Raw genomic sequence first — 22,580 nt, 5'->3', positions numbered from 1 at the left:
TAAACGCAACAATTGCGCAATTTATATTTTATCCAATATGATCATTGTAAACTCTTAGAGATGCGAATATTGGGCACTGTAATTGACTAGTAGTAGGTCCAATATTGGCGTAATTATTGTGATCTAGTGGCTCTAATCCGATCACGACGGTGATTCGGAATGTGTATGCATACCGCGATTATTAAATTATTCGGTAAACTGTTTTAAATTCATGAAATCTCGTTGCCGGCAGACGAGTCCCGACGGCAACGTAACAACCAGCATCCTCACATTCGTGCCGAGTATCGAAGACGCCGGAAAGTTTCTCTACTGTCGCGCCAGCGTACCAGATATTCCGGATTCGGAGATGGAGGAAGGATGGAAGCTCAATATATACCGTGAGTGTTTTCACAAAAACGCACTGGGGTGTTCTCTCTCGCAATTTCACATCTCGCGTATGCGCTCGCACAATAGAAACTTCCATCAGTGTAATATTTTTACAAGCACATTGCGCATGCATGTCATCGTACGTATGCTCTATAAAGTCAACATTAAAATTTTCAATCGAGAATTTACTTCTCTAAACTATTCTTTGTACTTCGCATCCCGCCGCTATATCGGCGGATGCGAAAAACGTTTGCGTAAAACGCAACAACATTTACCGTTGGGATCAAATTCATCGCAGCGGTTACGTTATTTTATTTTAAAAATCGTTACACTGAAATCTGGATAGCAATAGATTCCTTGGCTGAACTGATTTTTCTGCCATGAAAAATTATTAAAATATTTTAATATTCAAAAGAAACTTGTAATTTTTAAGATTCAAGAGTATCAATCAGTAATTTTGGTTTAATTTGACATTAGCTTTGATTTAAGATTTAAATGTCAAGGATCCGAATTCGACGAAAGAATTTGTCATTAATATTAACACGATGAAGTATACTATATTATATTACTTTATTTTAATAAAAGAATAAACTTGACAGATTTAAAAATAAGTTGCACAAGTATTTACATTCTAAGAAAATGATTGAAGAAAGTGAAGAAACATACAAATTATTTCTTTAAATGTTAAGTGATCTAATATAATTTTTTTTATATTTAGTATGAGAAAGAAAGAGAAGAGAGAGAAAATGGGTATGCGCTGCGGAGCGCTAATAATCCCTTGTAACAGTCAAAGCATCTTTAATAAATAAATAAAAATAAAATATTTTCAATCAATGTCACTGCTAATTTCGCAATTGACGAAAATTTCTTTTCGCGTTAGATGTTCTGAATTTCTTCGGTTCAACGCCGGTTGTCGACAACCAGAAACGTTTACAAATACGACGGTTTCCCCTGTGTTGGATACATTCTTTCAAATTTATCTGCGCGCGGGGGATATCGGCATGGGGCCCAACGGTCATGTCGTCGGGCGAATGTCGATGCCGTAGTCCAAATTGCACCCCCGGTGCAACTTTCCAACGCCATTAATACGCAAAGTTGCAGGACGAATCGCCGCGAAGCGTCGCAGTCCGACTCTGCAGCCGGCCAGGATTAACGCCGTGATTTCACTGTCCAATATAAAAGTTTTCCTCTAACCGGTCCGCGAGAGAGAGAGAGAACGAGATACGCGAGAGCGCGCGGGATAAGCGAGAGGGAGAGGAGTTTCGCGTGGAAATTAATGGCACATGCCGATCCGCCGCGCTGAAGATTCAGTCCGATTACGCGCCGCATTTCCACCACTTCGACTACCTTGGCAGCCCCATTTCCTCGTCTTTCCACGGTTTTTTCCATTAGTCGCGTCCGCCCGTAATTCCACGGAGCGGACGGCGCTGGGAAACGGCGAGAAAATTTACTCTTACTGCGTTTATTGTGAGCGCGAATCGGCGAATCGGTATTATCGGATTCGCGGGCGGCGGGCGTTGCCGCGAAAGGAATCATAAGTAACGACTCGATACGGCGATCTTTTTTTTATTCCCCCGCGAAGATAATACCGCGGAACGGATACCGGACGACGGTCTCTCAATAGGAAAATGCGCCAGCACTCGATGCGGTTGACCATTTATTTACGAGACTAGGTATCGAAAACTATATACATCCGCGCCGCGAATGGTACTATATTAACGAAATTTCTGTCTCGAATATTTCGACAAGAAATGATTATTAATCGACCGACCAGTCTTTCAATGATTTTTTATAACTTCCTATTACTTCGACAAGAAATGATTTATTAATCGACCAACCAATCTTTCAATGATTTCTTTATAACTTCCTGTTATTCGAATCACACGTGCGAAAAAATATTTAACTCGCTGAATAAGAGACCAAAACTGGAAAGATAAGTAAACTGAAATCGAGTTCTGGAAACTCGGTATAATTTACATGTAAGATAAGTCAAATAGATGATATTTGTCGATCGGCGAGTTGACGTTAGTAAGGTAGTATCAAAATGCGCTAAAAGAAATTTCCCTTTCTTGTCCAAACGTCTACGTTTTCGCGTTTTTTCTTCTTCTTTCTGTTTAGATCGATATCTAAGCATTCTAAGCAGTAAGCACTAATAACGCCAATTACTGTAATTAAAGCGGCGTCTCTCATATTGGCACATTTCGCGCGCTTCAGCTTTGATGTCGATTCTGTTTTCAGACGAGCCTGTGGTTACCCTCGAGCTTGGCAGCAATTTGAATTCGAGCGCTATTCGGGAGGGTATCGACGTTTACTTCGAGTGCAACATCAAGTCCAATCCCTGGGTTTACAAGGTTTCCTGGCGCCATAACGTGAGTCCGCACACACAGCTCGCGCACCGCATGGGGCGCAGATAACGAATCCAGTTCAGAAATCGATAATATAAGCCGACGAAGCTTAATCGCGTCGAGATAAGGGAACGACGGCGCGCACCTGCGTCACACCAACTTCCGTCCGAAAACTCGCGCGTTTGATCTGGGATTCGTATCGCCGAGACACACTGCGCAGGACGCATATAAAGCGGACCCCTCGCACAGTAATTAATCTTCGGAGAGCGGCCAGGCTTTAGAAATTTTCTCACAACCGGATCCTTCTCACAACCACTTTGCATTTTAAGGAAAGTCGCGTAATTGTCCTTGTCTCAAATTAGACCCTCCCCCTCCGCGTGATCGAGACAACGTAACTATTAACGGTTTAATGTTTAATACGTAATATAACTTTTAATACTTTAATACGCATGCGAATTGATTGTCAATAATCTTTGTTTCTGATTAATGAATGCTGAGAAATCCGAGTTTTGACAATTTTAAGAGAACATTATCGAGCAAATCAGGTGTGACCAAATGCGCCTTATATTTACAAAACATTTTATGTGTCGTATTATAAACTTTCAAAATAAATTAGCTGTGATATCTAATGCGTAAAGTTTTTTTTAGAATCATTTTATTAATATTTGTATGTTCTATTTGAACTAGAAGATAATATTAGACATGTTGTAGTGTCGGTTTTTTTTTTTAATTAATTACCAAACAAGTACTGCGCGTGTAAAATCTCTGATTTCCCTTTACTAATATCAGAATAATCCGCGTGTTTGATACGAGATTCCCAACATGAATCGCGCGACACGAATATTGAAATGTCCACACGAGTGGTAATTCATCGGCATCACGTCGCTTTATCCGAATTTATTCTAAACGTACGCTCGAGTACGCAATGTTTTTCTTCTCGCTGTTAGAATGATTCGCGTGATTGATATGAGACGGAAATAACGCAGCGTAGATCGAACTACAGATACATAAATCGGAGCATTTTATCAGTGATTAATAAGAATGCCATTTGTCAATGCCCGAATGTGTTTTAATCCGTTCAATCGTTTCGAACGCTTTGTCTTTATCCATGATAAAGTCATAGACGCGATTGATTTGGAACTGATGGCACAGCATGAATCACAGGTATAAATCAAGATATATCCTGTCGCAATTAAATGGCCGGAAAGCAATTGCATTCAATCATCCTAAATTTATTTTTAATCCTACGACACAAAACGTAACTTTTACTGCCGTCGAAATACATATTCACGGCATTTAATAGTCATTAAATTAAAAAATGGAAGAATTTTTTTCAAATAAATTCTTTAATCTCTTTTTTCAAGCGAATTTATTTAAACGTTTTTTTTTTGCAAGATCTCTTAATTGTTAACAATACATATCTTAATAAGACGAAAAAAGAGAGTTCTGTTAAACTAAAAAGTCTACTTAACATAAATAAATAATAGATAATAACGAGAAAACATTGCAGTGACGGATAATAATACTAGATATATTTATTTATTAATAAATTATATTTAGAAGTTATTGATTGACACTATTTGTCAAGAAAAATGTTTGCTAAGGGACAACAAGTCTAAAAAATACTTGTTACAAGTTTTGACTCATCACTGATAAATGTATCTTCAAAATAAGTCAAAGGGATAATATTTGAAATCTATATATGTTGTAACATTAAAGTTATTGCAACGCTCTTCGAACTTTGATATCCGTCGAGCCAATTTCGGTGGCTCTTATCGAACGAATGTCGTATACGCGGAAACACCGCAAAACGCAAATCCCAATCAATTCCCCCGATTCAAAGACTCGAAATTTGTTTCGTGAAAACTCAAAGCCGCTTTCGCAGTCTCGAAAGTCGCACATGCGACGAGGGGACGCGAGAGATCGAAAAACTGTCAGCGTTCCTCGTCGCGAATTTCTCATGCGGGATTTATTATAGCTTAGCCCGTGCGAGAGAAAAAGGACAAAAAGTTCACCCGTATTTTTTGCAGCGTTAATATCGCGCGTAGCAAGTGTACTTAGCCATCCATATTTTGTATAGTACTTATTGTTGGAATTATTTATTATTTTACATTGTGTAGCCAACTGTTTCATACATTTTTTATCAGACAAGGAAGATTATTCTGATCTGTTTTTTTTCCCCGCTTTCGAGAATGCATTTTCCGATTTGCTAAATATCTCTTGCAAGATTAAGTAGTCTATTACTTGCATTCTGAGCCGCGTTTGTTCACGGTATCTGTAAACACAACGTGACCTCGTTTGATTTCGCATTCGCAGGGCAATCCGCTGTATCACAACACGGCGACCGGAACGATAATAAGTAATCAGAGCCTGGTGCTGCAAAGTGTCACTCGCAGTAGAGCTGGGATTTACACGTGCATCGGCAATAATCAAGAGGGCGACGGCGAGAGCAATCCACTGAACTTGGACATAAAGTGTGAGTAACTGTTACACATATACGCACACATATCTCCCGAATTTCCCGTCATTCGCTATAATCTACATTGACGCTGTAATTAAATTAAACTATTCTCGCATTATTATTCATGACAATTCACCGCCAGTGCTCATATTTAGATTTCTAAAATTCGTAATTGTTTAAATCGACGATTACTTTTGTTTAAAATATATAATAATTATATAAAATCTTTTTTTTAATCATATTTTACAAACGTTTTGGAATGTATGTTGAAATTTTATAATTTAAATTTAAATATTATATATAAATTCGCAAAAGACGGATTTCTATAATTATTTAAACCAGAATGAGTTTCTAAATTTATATTTAGAGGAGGAATGATTCTTTGATCTTTTTAAATCTCCAGCATAGAGATATCAGAGTTTATAGACGAAATTTCCTCAGCGTCCCCTATATCTATCGACTGGGAAACGACGATTTTAACCGAAATAGGAATGGCAGAACGCGTCACGTTGTTCTCCGAGTCTAGAGTCTCTCCGGACCAGACGTTAGAGTTAATTTCTGTGTCACTGCATTCACCGCACTCTGGCACGTAACTGATACTGACACACCGGTATGCGCGGATCGACGTTAAATCAGCTTAGGGGCCCGCTTTGTTTACGAGGGGACATAAATCCGGCGCGTATAGGAGGAAATGTCCGCGCATTCGGTGTGCGGGCGAGGCGAGATCTCAGTTTCATATCGACGGTTTAATATCTCGGTATCGCGCACTATAAAAGAAAACAAGGTTTCATAAAGGTTCCGGCGGCAGAGAGCCGGGCGACCGTAAGGCAATTTCGCATGCACGCGTTAACTTAAACACCATAAGTAAGTTTCGACAGCTTTTTCAACGCGTTATAAAATGGATTACGGACGCGAGATTAGTTTCAAAGATTATGAGTTATAAAACTCGAGATGCTATATACGGATATAATAGTAAAATTTGTTGTTGCGTAATTAGTTGATACAAATTTTACAAGAAACGAATAAACGCAGATCGGGCAAAAAATAATAGTTTGATCATGTCGCAAATTGAAGACTTCCTATCTTTCTCATCTATCTTATTTAAAAGTTGTAGCTGATGTTATCGATGTAAAAAGTGATTTTTATAAATCCTGAATTCATCAATCATTCACGTATTACGCGATATATTTCATTCGATAACGAAATAACACGAGATTCTTGCTAGATTTTAACGAGAAATATTGCCGCCTTCGCTGCACAATTCGGTAGAAATTTATTACGGTGATATATATACGCGTTGGTCTGTTTTTGCATTTTCTAAGTAAAATACCTTTCGCCCTGTAGAGTTCAGCGTGCACTAAATCACTCCAAATGCTTTACATACCTAGGAACATATGCACGTACGCGCATAACACCCGAGTAGCCCTGCCTTAAGTCTATGTGTAACTTACGATGACTGACTGACATACGCCACCATTTATATAGCAGGTGCGCTCATCAGTATTTAGTGGCTTTAACGCACATAAATTACCCACAGTTAATCCGTGCACGGATTAATAGTTGATCAGTACTCCATCCTTCTCTCCCTCTTAATCATAATGTATGTACAGGTCGTTTATAGAGTCTATACTAATAGAATTATTTAATAAATAATTAAATATGACAATTTTAATAAAATTTAATAAATTAATAAAATTCTGGATACTTGAATTTAATTAAACTGTGTGTGGCAGAGAAAAGAAATTACTTTAAAAAATCGAAAGAAAGAAAAAAGATTACACTGATGAAAGAAATTATATGTCAAGAAGCATCTAAACACTCGTAATAGTAAGGGCGATAAAAATTTGTTTTTAAATTTATTTGGAAATTACATTTGTGTATTATTAACTTTATAGAATTTTGAATCCGAGAGAAATATGTATATGAAAGAATTCTAACGGATTGCGAACCGATTTGAATTATAATGAAAAGTTAAAGCATTAATGGAATTTTTAATCGTTTCATCGCTTTATGAATGCAGTATCAACGAAATCCGCCTTTATTATTTAACTGACGTTGCAGGATGTCTCCGATTAAAGCTTCAACTGAATCTGTCATGCCGTTATGCTAATTTTTCCTATTCTTTTCTGTTGAAACAGCATTATATTAAAATAGACTTCATTTTTTTTCCAAGAGTAGGTATATGTCAGTGAAGATGTCACGCATCTCTCTCTCTCTCTCATCAAAACGTATTTCACAAAAATTTCACTCTGAATGCATGTGTGCGCATTTTTGTGCTGGGGCAACTCCGGTGAAAACTACGCAAAATTTTCGCGTAATAATACTCATGATTATATTGGTTTTAATAACCCTTTTGGCAGGGTAAACGGACGAGTCTCGTGAACGTCGAATGTTCCCGTATAATCCGTATTTTCTTTGTTCCCCCGGGGTGCAGCCTCGCTATTTTACAGCTAACTAAGCGGCTTAAGATCTCGGATACGGCAGAGCCCGGAGGAGGAGCTTCTTGCCGCGCGCATAATTATACGTGCTGAAACTGAATTAAAATCTTAAGCTACGTTACTCGTTCGCACACACGAATTCGCAGATTTTCTCGGACAACCTATATTTGCACCTATATATAAAGACTTCAATTATTTTGAACCAAAATTATATGCATATTTGCGAAAGGTATTGTATTCTTCCTGAATATACATATATAATACGTTTTATATATAATTTTAGAATATTCTCTCTGTTATATATATCTTTGAAGAAAATGATAATTTGAAAAAAACAGAATATTTGATTTGAAGAAAAATTAGTTTAATTTTCAAAAATATCATTATATGAATCCAAATCGGTCAAGTGGGTCAGAAATATTATTACAAAATAACGCTATTGTGCAGACGAATTTGTCGATCCTAATTACTCAAAGTAATGTACATTAAGGAAAAAATGTAACGATTGTAAATCGTTAGATAACAGTAAAGTTGGATAATGCGAAATATTGGCGAGAAGTGCTTTAAAAGTATTCCAACTGCGTTTTCTGGACACGATGCTTAAAAATTCATCGACCCGCAATGCGTCTTTCTAACGCGATCACGTGTAAGTTTCTCTCGACGTACGTTGCCTTAGACGAATCGATACTAACTTTCCAAGCGAAGATTGTCGTCGACTGAATCTTTGCTCGATTTTTATGTAATTGCGTTCTGTGCGAACGGAATTCGAGCTTCCGTCAGTATCGTGCAAATTATAAGGCAAGCATTGCCGTAACAACCCGTAATTAATGGCATGGAGCCTAAAAATTCTTGCCGTTCTGCTACTCGTTGAAGTTAACGCCGCACTTAATCGGAGGGTTTTAAACTGGAACGCAAAGCGATTAAAAGCGATAACAGTAATTAGCCAGGAGCGACTGGTCGACAACTGGCTTACATATGTAATCTTAATATTACTCTACATTAAGATTTAAAAAGAAAAGAAAATTATATGTGCACGTTGCGCAGCATTGCGCTGCAGTGAGACACGATATGCAGCATTAATAAAATTTCACGCGAGAATAATACGACAAAAAAAAAACGCGCCGCTCTTGTCCTCCCAAGCTTGAAGGAAACTTAAATATTCAATAGACACGAGGACCGTGGTACTGTTTATTCAATAATAGATGACACAACGTATTTCAGTCGGAGAGACATATTGACCCATATCAGATAACTTATTTCTGATAATAAAAGTAAACGAATTATTGTTTCATATTACTGTCAAAAGTGTGTATTAATACCGTATGAATAAGATACACCGAGAAAATGGAGTTCGCGTTACGAGTACAAAGTCACCTTGTGACTCTTGCTCTTTTTATAAGCTCTTTTAACTCCGGTACCGGAGTATCTGCAGAAAAAAGCGGAGTGCCGTAATACTTTATATTGGATCATCAAAATACTCTTTATATTGGATTATCATAATACTTCTTACGAGACGGGCGTGTGCAAAGTTCCTTCAAGCGATCTCATTTTCTCTCGTCGTACAATGCGGTTTCGCAAAACGAACATGACATGAACACACGGTCTTTCAACCGATATAGCCGCGCGCAAAATAATCCAGGTCGCTGAAATAGAAATTGCGCGATTAATACTTAATTACACGTCGCGGCAATTTCGTGGCGCTTCTACAACCGCCGCACTTTTGTCACGTGAACTCTATGCGAGACCTTAATGCGAATAAAATATTAAACCCTTTTATTTAGCGCGAATATAAATCGAACGATAAGAAGGTAGTAGCGACGAGATTTCGTCTTTATTAGGCGATTTTTCTCTTGACTTGCTGGAATTGCTTTCTCAGAATCTCTTTATCATAGATGATTCATTATTCTGACATGATATACAAAAGATGTCAAAAATTATAATACGGCAAGAAAAAAATGGCGCCTTTTGCAAAAGGATTAAGACAGGTTCAAAATGAATTTTAAATTCTTCGAAGAGTTATTTTCGAGAGAAACAAAATCTCTATTATGTTTCGTAATCTACACCGTTAAATTTTGAGTGTTATATTATACTCAATTTGAGTCATTTTTAACTGTTCCTATATAAGTCGCCACTCCTACTTAATGTGTTGTTAATTTAATTAAAACAACGGAGTTAAAATAATACTATTTTGTGTCAAAATAATAAATGTTAACATACAGTTAAAAATAACAAAATGTTATTTAATTCAAGATATTGGTTCAGTTTTATCCTTTAACATTTAACGGTGTATCATTCTCAATATATTTTGTAAAATTATCTTCAAAAATTTTTATAAAAAATCTTTCGTCCAATAGAGGCCTGTATTAGCGTATATCAAATGTGATTATGTGTGTTTCGATCGAATTTATAAATATAAGCAAGTAAGCCGAGATTAAAATGTTCGTGTAGTGTGCTATACGCGGCGAATTACGTATAACTTACGCTATAACCGACGACTATACGTGATACGGTAAAAGTATTGGCGCTTTATTTCGCGTATGGCAACAAAATCGTGCCGATTTATAACTGGCTCGATCCAAAACACGACCGTCTCTATCCCCGGCGCGACGGAAGTAGATACGTACGTCATCGGTCAGCCGGCGTGTTATCGGCACAATACGTGCGCTCTCGCGGAATTCGTTTCGCTAACTTTAGATTCCGCTCGCTGTAATTTAATTACACGACGGCGCAAACTAGAATGCCGCCGCCGCCACCGCCGTCGTTGCCGCCGCCGTCGCTGCCCCGGATGAAATATGTCAATGAATTTATCGTAGCCGCCGGGGCCGGACATTTATTCGCGCTGCAAAAGTGAATTCGATTTCTCGCCGGGCGTTTTGATTTATTCGCCGTGATAGATTGGATAGATTATGTAGTCGCGCGAAAAAAGCCGAGCCAAGACGTCGCCCGGATGGGCGATCGATCGATACGTAACGTCACCCATCTGTAATCCTTAACAATACGCCGTTCCCCCCCCCCCCCCCCCCCCCGCTGGCGTTTAGGTGGCTTGCGGCGAAATTCCTTGAGCGATTCTTCAGCTTTCCGGGAGAGTATACCGGATAGAGATTCTCGGCGGAATGCGGGACGAATTAATTACTCCCCTGTATTAATATCTCACGGGAAAGCCATTGTGTTGCATGCAGCCGGCATATATGTCGACCGATAATTACCCCGTTGTTGAAGATCCTTCGTCCGATAGCTGCGACGTGATTGCGCGCAACCCGGCTCATTAACGCTAATTAATCGAGGTATTCAATTAAGATAAAATTCTCCGTGAAATTCTTCGGTATCGAATACTTCGGGAATGCCTAGGCACAAGCCTTATCGCACGGTGTATCGCCGTGTCATGTCGTCGTGCCGATAGTTATCATGCGCGACGCGCGCGTGAGATGCTTATTACGACGTTCGATAACGCGCGTCGAAGATCCATCGATCGGTCGACGCGGCGGCACGGTACCCACTACCCCGCGTGGCCGAGCATCTAACTGGGTCCATTAACGCCAAGCTAATTAATGTATCTGATTAAGCAAGGCATCGACGCACATGTATCATCTCAAGTCCCGGCCACGCTCGATCCATATAATATCTGGGGTATATCTCGATATATATGTAATAGTTGCATCTCGCGAACCTGCCTGCATAAGTTATGCGAGCGGTACATCGTCGCCACGGTGCGGGCATAAATCTTCGTTATTTGACGTAATGGCCACTCGCGTGCGGTCTCGCACGCACGTATGTACACGCACGCCATAGATTATTATTATTATAAATTCTCGTGACGTATATATACGTCCCGGCGACGTTCTTACGAATTTTAGCGGCGCGGCGCGACGATGATGTACGCCCGCGAGGCCGTCCCCCCCCCCCCCCGTGCGATCGACGAAGATGCGAGTGACGCAAATTCCGTAAACATAGAATAATATGCCAAGTCTGGTACCCTATCGGCCTGTATATAGGATGTTCCGGGACTAATGTACCGTTAAATCTCCTAAGGAATCTGTCAACGGCAGGATATCCGATAACTCTCTTGGGTCGACGTCCTCCGCGCGTGTTCTAAAGACACGTATACTCGTCAGACACTTGGAAAGACTTTAACTCTATACCTACATATAGGTATACATATAAACACACACATATATGTATATATATATATATATATATATATATATATATTACTCTCCCCTAAGAGACAGAAGTTCGTTAAGCGCTCGCGTAATAACAAGACAGCCCGTTCCCAGTTAAGTAAATAGCATGCGTATAAATACCTACATTATATTCGAGTAAGGTGTTTTTGGGTGTTAGACACTCTTATTTGGAATTAAATCTATTTTATGCGCGTAGAAACTATTCTTCGCTCCATATACTAATAATACTCGGTTCTTAACCATCTCAAATTGTTATTGTTACACACACAAACTGCAGCAAATCGAAAACTTCTTTAAAAATCCAAAACTTAAAATTTGACAGAAATAACTGATTGAAAACAGAATATAAATCTAAAATTTCTTTCCAGTTTTCAACCTGAAATTGTCAACAACACTTTTTGCTGGAATTTTTTCACTATATATAGGAAAAAGAAATTATAGAAGACGATAAAATTATATTTTATGAGAAAAGAACTGTTAGTTTGATATATAAGTTATATGTATGGCAGGATTATATATCGCGTGGAGAAAGAACAAAACTATTAAAAATAAATTAATTCTGTATTTAGTTCTCATCACGTGTAGTCTAAAAGCTAAAAGGACCTTCCAATCATATTTGATATTCGAAACATCTCTATAGAACCGAAATATTTAGGATACGTTATACCTGACGCTGTTTCGCTCTCGTTAGATAATTGAGATGGACCGACCGAATTCCCAAATAGAACAAAAAGCAAACCTTCCCCCCCGCCCTCTCACCCTCCATACTTCGCTTCTACGCGTATATGTCCATGCGACCCACGCGCGACAGATCGACGTGCATTTTTCACGATGCAGCCGATATTGCGGCCCGTTGAATTATGCATACACGGCGCAGATATCATTTCGATAGCTGGCACGGACGCTTGGCGTGAGCGATCTGTCACTGATGCTTAATGACCGGCATTAATTGGTTATTGTCAGTGCCTCGACCATATCGATCGCGATATCCTGTGTTTCCGCGACATCGCGACGTACTCGTCCTCGACGCTCGCTTTTATCGGGAAACCAGAAACAAGTTCTATTTGATGCCCGAGACAATGAAATTATTTGGAGTAAGTCTCCTCTTAAGCCGGAAGTTCAATCCACTTCTTGAAAACGGTAGGGATACGCGGTGATCGCGTATATGCGTCGTGCGCGCATCGAGTTTAACTATTATCAACAATTTCGATGTAAAAATCTGCACTTTACATTTTCAACGTCGTCGTGTTGTGTAAGTCCATTTCGCCGATGTGTTCTGTAAGTTCTTTTCACCGCGGCGCAGTTTCTGGAGCATTCGAGATTTTTCGCGGCAAACTTTTATATTAATTTATTTCCGCAAGTTCGTGCGCGCTTTCGAGTATTACAGAACAATGTACATGAAGTGGCTTGTCGTATCCTAACGGTTCCGTGAGTTCAGTTCTTGGAGAGAATTCCAAGCGAGAGGACGTTACGATAAATGATTGGTATATACGTATTATTCGATCGGTTATTTATAAAGCTCGCTATTGCTTATTATATTGCGAATGCACTGCGCGATATCTGCGTACATACACGCGGAAATACGAAATCGCGTTTGTCACGAAACGCGAATCCGCCTTTCCGGCACGTAATCGCGTAACGCTCGTCGCTCTCCAACTCGTGACCTTTATTGCAACCTTATGACATCCCTAAGATATTTTTCGACGATCGCCAGAATAAGAGGATAAAGGTTCGCCTTTCGTACTAGCCTGCGCGATGCATGGACAGGGACGCTGTCCGGAGCGGCATCCCTTTCCAGGCGTCTTCCCCCTCTCCCTCCCTCTCAAGATCGGACGTCTTTCGACAACTGTGCAAAGTACAAAGGGGATGCAATACGCAGGCACCGGATACCGTCCGGAATTTTATGACTGATCTAATCAATGAAGGGTTCTAGTCTCTATATGTGCGCCGGATATCCCGCATGCTCTACGGCTCCTCCACTTCTACGTCCAAAGTATTATTGAATTTCCAGACGAGACGGACTAGACTTCCGTCCTGAGCCGAGGTCGCAGGGGACCCTTTGTCAGCTTACACCGAATATCTTCTTTCGTTCGTGGAAGTGAATGTCAATTGCAGATACTACCGGAGATAACGATCGATCGCCCCCTCCCCCCCACCCGAGTCGTTGATGAACGCGTTCGGATACGTAATAACTAAGCTATTAGAATTCTTTCAATTTTAATGATAATTTTATGATAAAAATCGTAGACCGTGGATCCTATGAAACATTCTCACTTTATACGTATATCTTCCCATTTTAAAAAATTTTATTAAATGGAAAAATGTAACGCATGTGTATACACTTAAATACATTTCTTTCGTTTGTTTTAATTGTCACGTCGTTATTTTAGTTCAGAGAAAAATGTGTGCTTCAAACAATGTTCCATGAAATACATTTTTCTCAAAGATATAATCGATCATTTGCCAAAATGGTCCATTTGTCAAAACAATCCATTTGTCAAGTGGCTTCCAGAAGAGATACACAGTATATCTTTCACAGGATTATATACAGGGATTATACATATACAGGTTCCACGACCTCGACATCCTTTTTTCTATTTCTAACATATATAATCTAACAAGAAGTATAAAGTTCATTTCGATAAAAAGCGTAGACTCTATTGTTATTTTTATATATTACGACAGAGAAAGTTAATTAGCACGGTAAAATGTGGGAGTATCTTGAACATATTTACATATGCAGTTTCTCCATTTGCGAACCGCTCTGTGAATAGTTCGCAAAGTACATACTTGAAAATGCGGGAGAAAATGCGGGGTTTTCTCCACTTTTTTTCTCTCCCGCAGCGTAAAGAGTTGCGTGCAGCCGCAGGCTTATTTTCTTACCGAGTGGGTAACAATGTACTTTCAGTTGCCATGAATTGTGAAACGATGTTAGTAACTGTTTCCTGGAGAATATAATAGGGGAAAACGTTGTTCAAGAACATATGCGAGTGCCCCCCACCCTGTCCGAACAATGAAGACATGCTCTACTAATGGCGCACCATTGCAATATGTAGATTACAGGATATATACATGTATATTGCGTATTATGTATATTACGGCGATATCAGATACCGTGTCGACTGAGGTTGACACGAAACTCGGGAATGGTGCAGGGACATGAATTCCATCGTTAATGCTTAATTACGGGTAGTGCTTAATAATCATATTAGCCTTCGACGTATACTAGAATTTACATGTCGATCATTCCTCGATACAGACCATCGATGAAAATATCTAATCCTGTTACTGATGTATCTACTAGATAAAGGATATTCACTGCGAAACAGGTGCCAACTATAATATTTCGTTTAATTTTAAAAATGTTTAATTAATTAAGTAATTAATCCCATATGTTATGTCTATATATTTATATAAAAGAATGTTATATGATTCTTTTGAAATAAGCTAAAAATATTTGATTGCATTATACATTCCGTCTGTTGAGGTTTAATTCATCTCAAGTAATTTTCAACGTTAAGTAACTCTCTTATTATCAATGGCTCAATATAAAACTCGCCATTTTCATTATTATTATCTTTAACGATCACAATTAGAAAGTAACAGCACAGATTCTTGTTCAGATCGTTGTATCCTCTTTATCTACGTGCCTCGCGAATTATCAAAGTTCAATAATTTAATGGATCATTTGACGTGTCATGAAACAGATATCGTGTACTTTTGCTATCAAATAACATTTATCGTCGCATCGATGCTGTCGTAAAAGATAAACTCGCGCGACGCAAGGCTTACATTCTCACCGCACGAACCAACATTTACATTTCCAGTCGTGCCAGTATGCCAGCACGGCCAGACGAAGGTATTTGGCGTGGCGCGACAGGAGACCGCGAGGATCCCCTGCGAGCTAGAGGCGAACCCGTCGGAAGTATCGTTCACCTGGAAATTCAATAATACAATGGAGGCGGTGAACATTCCTCAGGCGCACGTCACGAGCGACCGTACACGCTCGACAGCATCCTACACACCGATGACCGAGCTGGACTATGGCACTCTCCTTTGCTGGGGCAGCAATGACCAGGGCACTCAGCTCGAGCCGTGCGTCTACCATATCGTGCCAGCTGGTAAGTGCTCGACCTTACTGGGCTTCTGAAAAATTGCTTCGGATCTGGCCCACATACGTCTCACGATGTCCTCGCGCGATCCGCGTACTCCTCTTCACTATGATCGATTTGCTAAGAAATATTTACGACTATTTAGATTCATTCGCGCGTCCCTACATAAGCATCAGTTTATCTGCGCGTCGATACCGAAAATAAGAATTATTAAAATACAGACGCGTTTTTTGTGCTTGGATATATCGTAATTAAATGCGTCACTGCATTTTACATTGTAATTGCTGCGTAATACATTTTGAAACCAATTACGATGCAATTAATAATTTCACAAAAATTTATTACATGCAAATAGTCTAAAGTGGGCATAATTAAATAATGCAATAAACGGAATGTATTACCTGAGTTGGAATCGTAATCGCGTGTGCTACATTTGAATTTTTTGAAGCGCGACTGAATTAAAACACAAACATGTAAATTACATAAATGACATGTGCATAAATGATGCGACGTTTGATATTTTTGTATACGGCTGGTGCAAATCGCTGATATTAACATTGTCGCCACCCAGGTGAATAAATCAAACGGAACGAAGACGGATAAATCTTTCGATGACGTCACAGCTGCGACACAACTTTTTAGAGTACAGCAAATCGATTTTAGTAGACGAATGTTGCGCCGTTCTAAAACTCTTGAAAAGCGCATTCGATAGATTCGATGCATTTACTCTTCTTGTCGTCGAAACACTACCATCCGACATCCGGTAAATTATAAATGCAACGCGTTCTGCGCAATTCACTGCGTCTTCATCGAATTATCGGCATCTCGATAAACCGGAAAGGGAACTCGATGTAACTTAAAAATAAATCAACGCGCTCCTCAAATTTTTTACTTGCAATACTTTTTTTTGTACTTTTAAAATGCTCGGGAATGAGTCAAAAATGTTAATATAAAGCTATACAGACATAATGGTATTTAAAATAAGAAAGAAAGTAAATTCAGAACCGTTTTCACATTTACGTCTATTATTATGACGACAAGAGAATTGCGATGTTTTGTACCGAGTATATGCATTTGTAAACTTTTTATTAATACTGTCAGCCCTTTATTTTAACTAACTCTTTGCAATTGCAATTTATATTAAACATTATTATATCTTTGAAGCATCAATATAACTTAACATTTAACAGAAGAACTCCCAGATACACTCGTGAAATATTAGAAAAGTAGCAAGTCATTGCAAATTTTATTACAAAGATTTTTTGTATTATTATTTTCTATTAATGTTCAATTTCCACAATTATGATTTATATTGTAAATATTTCAAACTATCGGCACATATATTAATACGCGGTTTGTTGAAAGTCAATATATATTTAATACAGTGTAAAATACAGTCAATTTAACATGGTGTAATACCAAGAAAATTATGCTCGAAATATATTCGCGCAAAACATTGGAAAGAGATATCGCCACATTTTTATCGCAGCAGTAAGCATAAAGATTCGCGTGCAAACGGGTTAAGGGACGCAAGCATTTTTACACACGTCGCGAAAGAATCCGTTCTCCGCCGAGGGAAAATCCCCCTCGTTCGCAAAGGTCGGGACAGGTCGTAGACGAACGGGCATCAATACGTGACAAACGCAATTTTACTGCACTTGGCACTAAACTACTGGAACAAGCAATAAAAACCGTCATTAAAGTGAACGTTGCGTAAAAGGGACATGTCAATTTGAGTACCGTAGTCGCTCGGACAAAAACGAAAATTCAAACTAAACTCGTATCGGCCGATAAGAGGCGATCAAATCTGTATAGAAGAGCGCACGTGAGACAGTTGCTCTGTCAGCAGCTTTTTTGAAAGCTTCATTTTTGTCTAAAATAGGTGATTGTTTCATTTTGTGGAGAGTCTTTAAACTTTATGTGAAACTATGCACGTATAGATAAAAAACTGAACAACAGTAAGTGGATGTACAGTATTATTTCTTTGGGCATTTGAGATCAATTCTTGTGTCAAATTTTCCTATAAATATACAACGGCATATAAATAATTTAAAAATAGAATAGAATTTGCTCAATTAAACAATTCCGATTTAAATCAATTACCTCTTTAAATATTAGATGAAATTACGTGATTAAATTAATTAACACAGTTCTCACACGATACCCAGCACTATACAAACGATTCCTACCATCATGATCGTTTGCGGGATCAATTTTGTCGGATCAAATATTCTCCTCTATGAGTATCATAGAATACCTTCGAAATTCGCCAATTAAGCATTCATTCACGTTCGCTAATTACGTTGCTAATCAACACGCAGAATCGTGTCCGTTACTGACGCTGATCGCGCGCGAATCCAACAGGCCGCCCGGACATGCCGCACAACTGCTCCTTGTTAAATCAAACCACCGACTCGATCTACGTGGAATGCATCGAGGGCTTTGACGGCGGCCTGCCGCAAAAGTTCACGATGCAGGTGGACCGCGAGGCCGGGTCCGGCAAGAGCGGCGGCCCCACCACCATCTACAATCAGACGAGCAAGGTGCCCGTCTTCTCCGTCAGCAATCTGGACCCCGGCAGCAACTACGAGGTTTCCATTTACTCGACTAACGCCAAAGGTCGCAGCGAGACCGTGCATTTTCGCGCCACCACCCTGAATCTCCCTGAGAGGCGAACAGGTGAGTCGTCCGGCCGCGAACAACCGTACTGAGAGAATGATCGATCACGAGTCGATCCGCGATCGACCACGAAGTCGTCCACGATGTACTTGCCCAGACGATTCATAAGTAAGCCTCGAACGACGCGAAGCATTCTGAAGTGGTGCGGTATTGTTATAGATAGAGATTGGGAAGGATGTACCGCGGAGTTTTAAGCAGCTTTGTGTTTCGAGTGGAGTTCTCATTATGATACTGCAATAGCAATAACGCTAACAACAGTGATAACAGTAATGATAATAATCATAGAAATTATAACAGCGCGTAATTCATTTAAAAATTCAGATACATTTTTATATACGCTTCATGTTCACTAATTTACAAGTATTTCTCAACTACTTATAGAGAAATTCCTTGTATATGTGATTTTACGGATATTTAAGACATTAAATTTCACACAGATTTTATTTAGGTTTTTATTTTACTACGTCGAAGGATTTTGAATATTATCTAAGTAATTTCAGAATTACGTTTTCCTCACCCTCGGTGAGAAATCTTCTCAATCTCGGCGTAATAGACTCGATAGTTTATTGAATAGTCGCTCGCGCGTAGTCTCCCGATCGCGCCAATGCCGTAACAATACCGCCCGTATACTTTGCCACCGCGGCGTAAAGCGACGAATATCGTCGTAAATGCACGCGGGAATATATAAATGGAAGGCGCGATATAAAGGAAGCATCGTAGACGGATATTGCTTATGAATCGATCTAATATTTTGAGCACTGTTCGCTACGCTGCACGGCCTTGCATCGTAGAGCTCGTGTGAACATGTTGATCCTCTCTCGTGCAATAACATCGTAACTCGATTTCAGCGGCTTTTTGAGTGGCCGCATGAAAGTTCACGAGTATATTACGCGCACTCGCGCACACGGCCCATAATATCGTGCATTTGTGTTGATTCGCGCGAGATCATCCAGACACTTTACACTAGATATTCCTCATTACCGCCCGGAGTTGGACAAACAAACTACAGGATATATACGTACGGAAAAGTTCGAATCAGTAATAAGTTTATAATGGAATTCGATCTCCCTCCCCCTCCTTTATGGCGGAAATGTAGCTCATAATTTAATTAAGGAACAATTAAGTGAGGCTGTTTAATAAATGGGACATAAAATATTCACTGACGCTAATGTCAAATGTATGTTTAACGATAAATTATAAACAACTATTTATTTGATCTTCTTCTACACACTGCCAACGTATATTTCATAACTTCCTCAGGGAGCGACTCATTACATCCGAAATCTATTTGAAAACAAGTAAATTTAAGTTTTAACCAAAAATACTTGTAAATAACTTACAATAATAGATATGTGTATATATTTCGAAGAAAACGCGGTACTTTATCTGCTTTGACGTGATTTTGTTATTCCTCCTCAGATGAAAAAAAAATTTAATAATACTTCTGTTTAAGATACGATGACAATCGAATAAGCCGCAGTTAGATTACGAAGTTATTACAACAGAAAGAATCATAATGAATATATCATAATGAATTCATAATGAAAGCTGGTTGAAGAAAGCATTCTTTCAAAATCATGTAATAATCCGTCATTTTGTGCACTTCAGCTTATATACTCTATACAATATTATTTTTATCATTTGTTCGCTATCACAAACACAAAATACTTTGACAATGATGTGACGCTTATTAACTTTCCGAACATGAATATTATTCAGGAACGAATGATATTACGTTTCGGTAATAATGGTACCTGACAAAATATAATGGATCACGTATGTAAAATTTTCTTTTTCCGTATAACATATGTGCTCGTCTGAAACAAATACATTTTTTGCGAGTTACGATGATATTGGATCCGTCCGTCCGAAATCCGCGTCTATTCATCATTATATATGGCGGTATTATCTCTTTACTTCAATCAAAGCACACGTATGTCATGTGAAGCTGTAAGCGTGCTAGAGAGTTACGTGTAGAGAACTGCATCGAGATTGTAGCAGACGTACTTATGAAACGTACGTAATTATTAGATGTACACCGACGCATGATCGCTCGTCGTCAATGACCGTTTCGTACCTTCATTTTCATTATCGATAATAATTACTGACTACGTTTAACACAACGGTTTATAATCCGGTTTAATAACTGCAGCATACTATCCGATCCAAAATTTTTCTTCTTTTGATCATAATGATCATTTAAATAGGAACATTAGGAACTTCTTTTTTTATTCTTAAACTACAATTTCTGATATATGTATCAAAAGAGATTGATTTAAATGTTTAGAGTGTAAAATAGGCTCATATTTAATTGATCATTATGATAAAAAGAAGAAAAATTTTGGATCAGATAGTATATACGGTAGTTATAAAATCACACAGATTATAAAGCCAATGTATAAACGTAATCAATATCGGCAATTCAAAGGCGAAGTAAACAAGATAATTAGTAATAACTGCACGCATCAATATTATACACAGGCTGTCTCGAAAAGGTAAATGCATCTATCTTGCTGTTTCTTTTCTCTTGAAGAAAATCTTGTTATAAATCTCTTACTCTTATCAGAGCTCGTTGATAATTATTTATCGGCACAATTTTTATTTTACACGAATCCGACGATAATTAATAAAGAGATAACCTCTTCTCAAGTATATACCTATATATTTTCAATATTTCATGATCCTGTTCTTTAATGTAATGATAAATATCTCGATTTAAATAAAATCCAAGCGCAAATTACGTTAGAATATACTTTAGCCTGGTGCTCCTAAATTCATCCGCGTCGCGCGGGTACTGCATTTTCGGTAGTAGCTTCACGCTGTAACCCCATTAAACAAATTTCTCGGCCTAATTTAAGCGCCGGCGACCCCGGTCCGCTCTGCCGCATTCTTCTAACTAATTGCTCACGATTAACCTGTGGATGGCACGTAGACAGACGTTAAGCGGTGTTACGCGCGTTAATAATGCGCGGCTAATAGGCGGCTGCGGAACCCGTCGGACTCCGCCGTTTATCCGCTCTACTGCGGCCTGGGCTGCAGCGGGATCCCGAGATAGGGGTAAACCAGACTATAAAAGGCTTTCCTATTTCGCATCAGCTGGCCCTCCTTCGTTACAAATCGCCTTTCCTTACGCTACTCTCGCTCGATTTATATCCGACCCCCACCGCCGCCGCCGCCTGAACTAACAAGACTTTGCGATACGCGCTGCTTTTGCGAAGGAAGAAAAAAATCCGAGCTCGAAAGCGCCGCAAGTTTGGTTCTTAAAATGTTTAGTTAAACTCTATTCCACGGAATCGCACTGAAGGAAGAGATATATCGCGCGAATTTTTTTAGAAGACTGAGAGTTGTGTATACGTTAACGAAAAACGAATGTGTATTTCTTACATTCGTTGAAATTTGAATTCGGGCTTGGACATTTGAAGAAGATATACTTTGCTCGCGCAATATGAAAGCTGTAGACTGCGTTAAACGACTGCACGCCGCGCCGCTCGAATGGCAGCTTTCGAGGCGATAAAAATGACAAAAATACGCGCACGGATCGGCTCGTCTCGTTCGATGACTGGCAGGTATCGATTGCATTTTGACGTTTTGCATTAAAATACGTCGGTGCGCACAGCGTGACGAACGATTGGCACATTTCATGGAAATCCATCGGCGTGATCGAGCTCTCTCGAAGAGATCGCGCGCCATCAAGCTCGCGGAAACGCGAGGGCCCGCATTATGGCGGGCAATATTACGACTGATTAAGCTCCGTTCGTTCAGGTATTACATATCTTGACGATTCCTCGATGGATTGCAGTAAATTACGAGAGTGAAAAATACCGATTATTTTCGCGGTTAATCAATCTTTTCGAAAATAAATCCAATTTAGGATCCGTCTAGAAAATATAAGAGAAATTAATGCGTTGAATGAATGTTTGGATTAAATGTTTTCCCCATTTCCAACTGATAAAGACATTAACGAACACGTAGGATATTTTCGAATACGAGCTGTTCCA

The 22,580-nt window shown here is 39.1% G+C and overlaps 1 protein-coding gene across 6 annotated transcripts in view; it reads left to right on the top strand.

Annotated features, from left to right (window-relative positions):
• LOC112462057 (nephrin-like) overlaps nucleotides 1-22,580 on the top strand; it is a 240,113-nt gene that overhangs the window by 206,720 nt on the left and 10,813 nt on the right. For 5 of the 6 annotated variants that reach the window (XM_025027595.1, XM_025027594.1, XM_025027591.1 and 2 more), the window contains exons 8-12: nucleotides 233-377; nucleotides 2,605-2,735; nucleotides 5,028-5,187; nucleotides 15,619-15,912; nucleotides 18,268-18,582. In XM_025027595.1, the coding sequence (XP_024883363.1) occupies nucleotides 233-377; nucleotides 2,605-2,735; nucleotides 5,028-5,187; nucleotides 15,619-15,912; nucleotides 18,268-18,582 (1,045 nt within the window). The remainder of the gene's footprint in view (nucleotides 1-232; nucleotides 378-2,604; nucleotides 2,736-5,027; nucleotides 5,188-15,618; nucleotides 15,913-18,267; nucleotides 18,583-22,580) is intronic. The other variant, XM_025027593.1, reaches the window with a different exon arrangement.

Source organism: Temnothorax curvispinosus, unplaced genomic scaffold (genome assembly GCF_003070985.1).
Source record: "Temnothorax curvispinosus isolate PA1 unplaced genomic scaffold, ASM307098v1 QBEX01011959.1, whole genome shotgun sequence".
Lineage (NCBI taxonomy): Eukaryota > Metazoa > Arthropoda > Insecta > Hymenoptera > Formicidae > Temnothorax > Temnothorax curvispinosus.
The sequence above is the reverse complement of the archived record's forward strand: the minus strand, read 5'-3'. Positions and strand labels throughout refer to the sequence as shown.